A 10,474-nucleotide genomic window follows, 5' to 3' on the forward strand; every position below is an offset into this window, starting at 1 on the left:
AAGACTCTAAGAAGCGTATCTGGCAAGAATCTTCGAGATAGAATAAGGAACAACAGAATAAAAGAAAGGTGTGTTGAGATGGTTTGGACATGTAGAACGAATGAGTGAGGAAAGAACGGCAAAACAAATTTATGAGGCGAATGTAAGTGGAAAAAAGAGCAGAAGAAGACCGAGAAAAACATGGCACGATCAGGTATGCCAAATACTTGAAAGTGGTCAGGTAAGGAGTCGTAACGATCGGCGGGTATGTATGAGGAGATGCATGAACGTGGAAGAGGCGAAGAAAGTTTGCAAAAATAGAGTGGTGTGGCTTTCTATTCTCTCTGCCTACCCCTGCAGCGAAGCGGCGCGATGGTTAGTTAGTTAGTTATTTAGAGTAAAAGAAATACGTGTAATTGAAGATGTCGTTAGATGGGAAACGTCAAAAAGGCAATTCTTTTTTTTATTAGATGGGAGATGCGTTTTTCTTAAATTGCCTAACGTCCAAGTGACTCTGAAATCTAGCTACGGCTTATGCAACACAGTTTATCATGTCCCTACTCAGGCTTCAACCTTATAAGTTCCATAGCCTGTGCCTACTCGTGAGTGGATTTACTCTTTATGTTTTAAGTTACTATGATTCCATGTAATTCATGAGTGAAAATTCTAGGCAAAAACACTCGCTGATGGGTGATGCGTTTATTATTTGCCTTGATTATACAATACTTGAAAGCGGCCGGGTCAGGAGTCGTTATAATCGTCGGGTATGTATGAGGAGATGCGTAAATGTAGAATAGGCGAAGAATTTTTGCAAAGACAGAGTGGTGTGGCGTTCGTTTCTCTCTGCCTACCCATGCGGGGAAGCGGCGTGATAGTTAGTTAGTTAGTTTATTATGTACAAGCAAGATAAGAGATCATAATGTGGATTTTTGTTTCTTCTAGCTAATTTGATTTTATTTTTTCAATTTGTGTTGGGAACAGGAGGGATAACCTTGTGTGGGCTAATCAGGAACTTCTCAGCATTTGCTCATTGCTGGGAGGAAACCACATAAAACTCCTCAGGAGAAGCCGGACTGTTGACTGTCGTCAACAGACCCCTCTCCTTATTTATAGAGCAGATAATTATTTATTATGTTTCAGATTATATTTAGACCTGAAGATGACTTCCGAAACTAGTCGTCATAGAATTAACTGATGTGGTAAAAAAACAAGTGTTTTTCATTTTAAATTTCATCATGTCTTACCACAAAGTTAATGCCGGAACAATAAATAAAATATTTTTCAGTCATATTTGTTGCCTGTAAAAAAGGACATCTGTATAGATTCATCATACTCAGGATCGAATTTTTACTTCATATGAACGGTTTTAGGAATGAAATGGGAAAATATCATGTAACAATAAATAAATAAAAAATTGTACTTATTTTTAAATTTTTTAAGAAATTTATTGCGATCATTAAAATATTATAAATCAAGAATAAGGCGCAGTAGAAAATTTATAAAGTAAAAAAATATAATACATGAAAGTAATACAAGATAAGATACTTATAAATAGATTATATGAATAAAGTACATATATTAAGATACGACAAAGAAATTTGATAGAAGTTTTGGAAGAAGATGATATGAAAAGGAATAAATTAAAGTTATAAAAGAAGCATTTATATTCAGAAAAAATAAATTACATACATAGTTCTATAAGTAATTATACAAAAATACATCAGTCATATGTCACGTGTGAGAATTATAAAAATATACATAAGCGAGACCATGGAAAGTCCATATTTTCAAAAATAAATGCGTTAGTAGCAAGGTTTTTTGAAATAATAGATAAATCAGTGATGTGAGGTCTTGAAAAAGATGTTTATTTAGCCATTTAACGAATACACATTTGTTCACAGCCTAATCTAAAAAACCCTACTAAACAAAAGAGATTCTGAGATGGTTGATAATATGCAACAGGAAACAGAAAGATTCCTGATATAAAAATCGTTGCAAGACAAGTAGAATGAATAAAGGGTGTCTCAAGGAGGGTGCAACTTCTTGTTCTACAGACGGGGCCTAACGCTATCTCCTGAATGTAACTGTGGGCAGAGAACCAGACTGTCTGGCATATAGTAGAGGGGTATTCTGTCAGAAGACACCCTCTTAGCTTTAAGGATCTTCACGAAACTACACTAAAAGCAGTCAAGAGGATGGAGAGTCGGAACAGCGCTTGTAACGTGGCCCAGTTGCCTAAAAAATTCTGTACTTTTTGCCATACACCATACGAAATGTAAACAAGCAATGTATCAGATGGAAATAACAACCTTTATAGAAAACTATGTCCAATTATTAACGATGACAAACAATTAAAAGAAGCTTAAATTACAATCTAGCACAAAAGTCAGCTCAGCTAACTTTTATATATATTTTTGAGCAATTAAAGTTAAGATGACTACTGTGATAATGGTACACATCGCTCAAACATTAGAACGCTTATGTTTTTTTTCAGTAAGCATGTAAACCATTAGTTTAGATGGTTTTGATGGCTTATTTAAGGATATGATTTTATAACAAAAGGCTCGAAGAGACGCGCCAAATGGATCGGTCACGAGTTGAGACAAGAGGGTTTCCTGCACTTGACAATAGAAGGAACAAAAGCGAATATCTTTGTGACTTGTACGAGGATATGGGCTGTTCAACGTATGAGGAGCTGAAGAGATCTGAAACCACAGAGAGAGATAAGAAAATCGACTTTTTATATATTGGTCCATCTCGAGTTACTTTCCAGAACAATTGCTGACTTGGTAAGTTGTGTATATGTCGAATGGACGATGAGATTCAATCACTGATTGGTTTAACCTTATTACTACGGTGCGTTTTGAAGCTCGGTGGAGGAATCCAAAAATATCGTTTCGTTTTGATCTACCAGGGTCCGTGTCCATGGGCAGGCTCGTAGTTGTAATGGTTGGGACCCTCATAGGCTGCGTGGTGCGCAGCGGCGTGCGCAGCGAGGTGCTCAGCTCTTGCGTGGGCTACTTCGGGGGTATCTTTGACGTATTTGCCATCGTGAGTGAGCTCAATGTGTGCGATGGGGCCGTGCCATTTCGGTGCCCACGCGTCGTGGGAGGGGGCAGGTGCCCACCCGTGAACTGGTGCGGCCGGTGCCCATCCATGAGCTGGTGCAGCTGGTGCCCATCCGTGAACTGGAGCAGCCGGTGCCCATCCGTGGGCTGCGGCAGACGCGGCCTTCGCGTGGGCTGCGAAGTGCGATGCCTTGGCGTGAGCTACTTCGGGGGTGTCTATGACCTTTCCATCGTGAGCGAGAGGTGCTGGTCCATAATTGTGGATCCCACCATGTCCTCCGACCCAACTGTGAGCTGGGGCCACATTCCAAGATGCTGAAGCCATCGCAACTGCGCTTAAGAGAACTACGAGGTACTGAAACAAATACAAAAAAAAAATCATTTTCATCGGGACCAATTTTTTATTGAAAAATTCTGGCTTATATCTCTTTAAGATAAATTTGTATTTTTTTAGTGACAAAAAATATTTCAATTGCATACTATTAATGTGAGTCTTAGGGGCCCATTTTTAGAAATTGTGGTAGAGTCGGTTTGAACTTAGAAACTCTGACTTAAGAGTCCGCGAAACTAACCACGGGACCACAACCCGACACAATTCATATCAAGATTTTGATTAACAAAATTGATTTGACAAAAACTTCTGTCGGGATGAAAATATGAAACTTAAGGCATTTACAGAACTTGCAGCTTGTCTTCGGTTGGTTTGAATGATCTCCTATACAAAGTCACAAACAGACGAAGCATCCATCGTTTTTTTTACATGAAAAAAAGATGTCCAAGCAGCCAAGAACGTTTTGTATTCTTTCTTATGAAGAATTGACATTTGACATATTGACAATAATCAACTAGTCAAATAGAAACAACCTGAAATTCAAATGTTATTTCAGGCTCGCTCTCCTGAAAATATCGAATTTGAATCTTACATACTTTTTACATACAAATTCTCAATTAAAGACCCAAATTCAAAATCTGTCAAAATTACAACTAATTTACGACATTTTTTAAACATATGCATGTATATGATACCTGTAATACAATATTTAATAAAAATCTGATACAAAATTGGTTTAAAAGACTTTTTGTATTTTGTTCTAGGTAATAATAATTGCTTATTAATTGTAACTGCAGAAAGTTGGTAGAATTCCATATTGAATTGTTGGGTAATATATCCAAAATAAAACAAGGTTTGTTGTATTGAATTCTACATTTATTTATGTAAATGTTAATACGTGACGCGTTTCGTCTTCTTAGAACATTATCAAACACTCAATGTTTGATAATGTCCTAAGAAGTGTGACGTGTGTAAGAAGAGTAAGAAACAGTGTTTGATAATGTCCTAAGAAGACGAAACGCGTCACGTATTAACATATCCATAAATAAATGTAGAATGCAATCCAACAAACCTTGTTTTATTTTGGATATATTACCCAACATCAATAATTCCTTCAGAAAACAGTATGACCACAATTTTAGGACCAAGAATTTAATTAATGCAATCGCCCAATCAAATAAATTCACGTTCTCAAAGGCTTGTACGTGAGCTTTACGTTGTTGATTATTTATTACCAATTTCTTGTACAGATCGTGACTTGCGCGGTCACTTTATCCGTAATGTATTGTACCAGGGCGTGTCGAATGATTGATAAAAGGTGTCCGCAGCAAGGCTCGAACTCTAAACGGCCATTTAGTGGACCGGGTATCACGACTCGACAACTTCCTCAAAGGCACAATTATTATTGATTATGAACTACCTGCATAAATTGGTGCCAACAAAAATGCTGAGAATTACATTAATCAAACGGCACTTATATTTTGTGATGTAATTGCTATTAATAAGAGACTAACTATTCATATAATTGAAAAAAAAATGACTTAACGTTTCTAGTTATCTAACACCGTATTGTAGCATATATACCTATATGAATAAAAATGTAAACTTTATTTTGTACATTAAAAGAATTGTCAACTTTGTAGTATGGTATTTTAACACTCTCCTTATTTCAAAATAATTATTCCATCATCAGGTCATTCAAATAAAATTATCGCGGTTTGACATTTAACGGTAGCAAAGCGCTTTGTTTTTTACTATTTTTATTTAAAGTATAAAAAAATATTTAAAGTGTCAGAAAACAATGTAAAACGAACGTAACATACAAAAGGTATTTAAAATTAAAAACCCTTATCCGCACCCAAATGGTGCGTAGGGCACTGCGTCATATAACGCAGTGTTATCTTGATCGTTTTTACACATGAAGGAAAGGTGGTCAGCCCTCCGCTTCAGGTACCAGTCCAGAGTAATATTGAATAAATATTACAGTGGAAAATCACTTATATTTATTTGAACCCCCCTGGGAATCGAACCCGGGACCTACAGAACGGTAGCCGAGCGTGCTGACCATTGCACTACGGAGGCAGACCCCATTTAAAATTAAAAAAATAAAATATAAAATTTCAGTATTTTATCGACACCTTTAAATATTTAAACAAAATATTGCGATCTGTTTTTGCTATCTACAAATAATTACCCAAATAAATTATCCAAAGAACATGCCCAAACACTTGCGACTGATTAATGAAACATGATTTAAATTCAAATTTTAATCAATATATGAGTATGTTAATATATAAATAAAACACTTGTTATACCACTTTTGAGCTTATTTATGTGAACACGACTAGTTTCGAGAACTACAAAACTCATTGACAGCTGAAAATACGAACTGATAAAGTTTAATATATAATACAAACCCATAATGAAAATACAAACTTATAACAGTTAGTGAAAACTTTATTGTTAAATTAATAAACTCATAGGTAGTTTAATGCAAGTGTTTTTTTATATTAAACTCATCATGTTATTCCATAAAGTCTATGCCAAATCTAACCTAATCTTACCCGAGTTCTCATAGCAACTTAACATAACCTTACCTCAAGTACCAAGCGTTCTCATGGGATAACGTTCGCGCTTGACTCAAGAAAAAAATACACGATAAGTATTTTTAACAATTCAATTTTTGCATTATCACTATTTGTTTAATATATTATATACTTCGTCCTTTAATGAAACCAATGACTCTGCAAGGTCATAAAATAAGCCACAGTTTATTAAATATGTTAAAGTATTTATATTATTTATTGATTCGGCATTTACTTTGTGGAATGACATTTTGATTATTTTTAAAAATTAAACACTTGAATGAGTTTTATTTATTTATACGACTAGTTTCAAAAACTTACAGCTGTTTTTCTTGTTTTTTTTTTTAAAAAAACATCTTTAAGTTGTCGAAACTAGTCGTATATGTAAATAAAACTCATTAAAGTGGTTTATTCAAGTGTTTCATTTTTTAAAAAAATGTAGAGTAATTATAAAAAAATTCCATAAATTATATTTATTAAAAAAATCGTTTAAATTACTAGTAATAATGAAAAACTAGAATAATTTCTAAAGCGCCATTTTCGTAAAATACTACCTCAAACGCGCTTCACTGTGATCGAAAAGTGGAAAAGGAGACATTGTAGATGATTTAGCAAAAAAACGCGTTTTCAGTTGTTTTTTTAAAGATCATCTCACTCTCACTTCATCTCTGCTAATAGAACATTTATCTAACTAACTAAAAAAACTTACTTTTTATCAAACCGCTTCCCCGCAGGGGTAGGCAGAGAGAATAGAGCTTTGCACACAGTCTTCGCCTCTTCCACGTTTATACATCTTCTCATATATCCACCCCGATTATTCCCACTCCTGACCTGACCACTTTCGAGTATTTGAAATACTTGATCATGCCAAGTTTTACTCGGTCTTCCTCTATTTCAGAACATTTATCGAAACATTATTATCACATTAATAAATATGTACATGTGATAGATAAATTTCCCGACAAACTTGTATCAGGAAATTGGAAAAATGTCACGTCATCAGATATTTTGCCGGAAATGTGCATCAAAAGCGACAATTTCATTTCCGTGAGAACTGAATACTTTCCGTTAAAAAAACTGGTTTATACGCATTTATATAAGCTAACAAGTTACCGATTCAAGTTTTGTTATAGGTCTGCTTATATTTTTGAGGTATTTTACCGTGCGTTATAAGAACTTCTTGCCTATATATATATATTTATATATATATATATATATATATATATATATATATATATATATATATATATATATATATATATATATATATATATATATATATATATATATATATATATATATATATATATATATATATATATATATATATATATATATATATATATATATATATATATATATATATATATATATATATATATATGTATATATATATATATATATATATATATATATATATATATATATATATATATATATATATATATATATATATATATATATATATATATATATATATATATATATATATATATGTATATACATTTTTTTTTAAATTACCTAACGTCCAAGTGACTCTGAAATCTATCTACGGCTTATGCAACACCGCTTATCATGACCCTACTCAGGCTTCAACTTTTTAAGTTTCATAGCTTATGCCTACTCGTGAGTGGATTTACTCTTTTTGTTTAAAGTTACTATAATTTCATGTAATTTATGAGTGAAAATTCCAGGCAAAAACATTCGCTCCAACATTTTGGATCATACTGTAATGCTTATAATCTGATAAAAAAATTATAAAATATTACCCGAAATGGACTATTTTAAAGGCTCTTGATCTGCCATAGGCTGGTTGAATGACCAATTTACACACACAGCGTGGTTGTAATCATGGGTTGAATGGCGAATGTAACATGTGTGTGAAGTGATCACTCAACCAGCACATGACAGGTCACAAGCCCTGTCAGTCATACTTCCATATTCTTTATTATCTATGTTGAGATGTCAAAATATACAAATAAAATAATTTAAATACTATAGAAAAAGAATCAAAGATTTCCGTCCGTAGCATAGTGGTAAGGGCGTTGTTCAGGAGATCCCGGGTTTAATTTATGTGATTTAAAAAAAATATACATGTTCACCACTTCATATAACGTTTCAATGTTCCTTGTTGTGTTTTAAATATCATTAAAAATCAACACCGCACTTCTGTTTCTAATTAAAAATGTTACGGAATGCTGTAACAAGTTAATTTATGAATTACTGTAACGTGTAATTGCTGAGTTGCTGTTTCCTACTAATTAATATACATATACAAAGTTGCGTTTAACTATTATTAATTACTAAAAACCTTCATTAATATATTACTTCTTACTTGAATGTTGACATCCAGATAATAAACGTAATGTCTTTATACTAAAAATACATGGTACAAATTCTGATTTTGTAATGTCATTTTTAAAATTTGTTCGCAAGAGAGAATTATATGATATGGGTATATTTAATTTTTTTGTCCGCCTCCGTCATATCATGCTCGGCTACTGTGCTAGAGGTCCCAGGTTCGATTCCAAATAAATATAATTGATTTTTGACTACATAGTCTTTTTTTTAGAAAAAGACTTGGCACGATCAGATCAATCAGAACCTAAAATCTGGCGGTGTCAAAAGTCTGCGTAATCGGAGGGCATGTATGACTAGATGTATGGATGTGAAGGAGGCGAGGAGTGTATGTCAGGACAGAAGAGTGTGGCGTTCCATCCTCTCTGCCTACCCCTGCGGGGAAACGGCGTGATGGTAGTAGTAGTAGTAGTAGTAGTAGTAGTAGTAGTAGTAGTAGTAGTCTTTTTTTTATATAGAACAGGCCTGGCCAATCCGTGGCCCGCGGGTATATAAAAATGATATATACAAAAATGTTCTTCAATATATAAGTATATTATTATTGAAGAACATTTTTGTAATTTGTACAGTTTCAACTACAAAATTACAACTTCAACACAAAAATTCCGAATATAAGATTTTTTGCTCAAAAATTATTAGTGACTTTGGATCCAAAACGTTTGTGAAGTGTTTTTTTCAAAAATGAAATACGATTATAATAAAATCAGGGCGTCAATAATAGACGTAAATCTGGAAAATCAGTTAAGGTGTGCTTCAAGTATTGAAATAGTTTTTAATATTTTAAATTATATGAACATTTTTCATTCTTGTCAAAAAAATCGAAAATCTACAAATTAATTAGAAAATTTAGAAAAAAAACATTATTGGTTACTAAATTGGCACGTTTTTTTTAAATATTTCATCATTAAAAGGTCTCGCTTTATAATTTAGACTAAAAAACTAATTCTTAACTGATAATTTCTGACTGAAAAGATTTGGCTGCTCGTTACTGGAATTATAAATAAATATATACATATATATATATATATATATATATATATATATATATATATATATATATATATATATATATATATATATATATATTATATATATATATATATATATATATATATATATATATATATATATATATATATATATATATATATATATATATATATATATATATATATATATATATATATATATATATATATATTTTTATATATATATATATATATATACATAAATATATATATATATATATATATATATATATATATATATATATATATATATATATATATATATATATATATATATATATATGTATATTATATTTGTCTATGTGGCCCTTGAGGAAATAGATTTAGATAAAAGATATTTAGATATAGAATATATACAATAGAACTTCCAAGAATTTGAGTAGTGTGGCTGTCAATATGGGTTTAATCGGTGAATGTTACACGTGTGTAAAGTGATCATTTAAACTAACCTATGCCGGTCGTCAGCCCCGCAAATGCCCAGACTTCCATATTCTTCTTCATCTTTGATGATATGTCAAAAAATAATATAAAATATTAATAATAATAGTGCAAAATCTATTACTTACCATCATCTTGCTATTTATAATTTTCTAACCCCTTGTATAACGCTACTGAAACTCTCCAGAACTCGTTACCAGAGCCTATTCACAAGTGAAAACTGCTTCTGCTTCGAAATGGGGTTCTCTAGGTGATATATACAAATTTCCCCTCCAGACGGATGTGATACTGCCACTTGGTCAAGTGGGGTGAGCCCCACTGTCGTTTTGCTATTTGTAAGTCCGATATCGAGTTCCGACCAGCGCTATGCAATACACGACAGTCGGAGGCTGCCAAACTTTCTCCTAGGTTTAACTGATTTAAGGAATTGTAATAATTGTGATATAACTTAAGGCCCTGTAATCGTTAAGTTGCAACTTATTTTTTCTCTAAATTCAGGTAGCATTTAACGTAATTAATTAACATCGTTTTTAGATTGAAATTTTTTATATTTTTTTTGGATATATATATTTATATGATATATTTTGGAATAATAATTATATGGTTTTGAAAAGAAAAAAGTTTGAAAAAATTTCTTCTTCATATATATATATATATATATATATATGTATATATATATATATATAT

The 10,474-nt window shown here is 32.1% G+C and overlaps 1 protein-coding gene across 1 annotated transcript; it reads right to left on the reverse strand.

Moving 5' to 3' along the window:
- Positions 1-1,823: 1,823 nt before the first annotated feature.
- LOC148309702 (uncharacterized) lies at positions 1,824-10,056 on the reverse strand. The gene is made up of 2 exons (XM_088259657.1): positions 9,916-10,056; positions 1,824-3,402 (listed from the first exon to the last, which is right to left on the reverse strand). The coding sequence occupies exons 1-2, from the start codon at positions 9,919-9,921 to the stop codon at positions 2,887-2,889; spliced, it is 522 nt and encodes a 173-aa protein (XP_088115783.1). The 5' UTR covers positions 9,922-10,056; the 3' UTR covers positions 1,824-2,886.
- Between the last annotated feature and the right edge of the window lie 418 nt (positions 10,057-10,474).

Source organism: Brachycentrus maculatus, unplaced genomic scaffold (genome assembly GCF_059751285.1).
Source record: "Brachycentrus maculatus isolate JH-2025_06_01 unplaced genomic scaffold, ASM5975128v1 h1tg000119l, whole genome shotgun sequence".
Taxonomy (NCBI): Eukaryota; Metazoa; Arthropoda; class Insecta; order Trichoptera; family Brachycentridae; genus Brachycentrus; species Brachycentrus maculatus.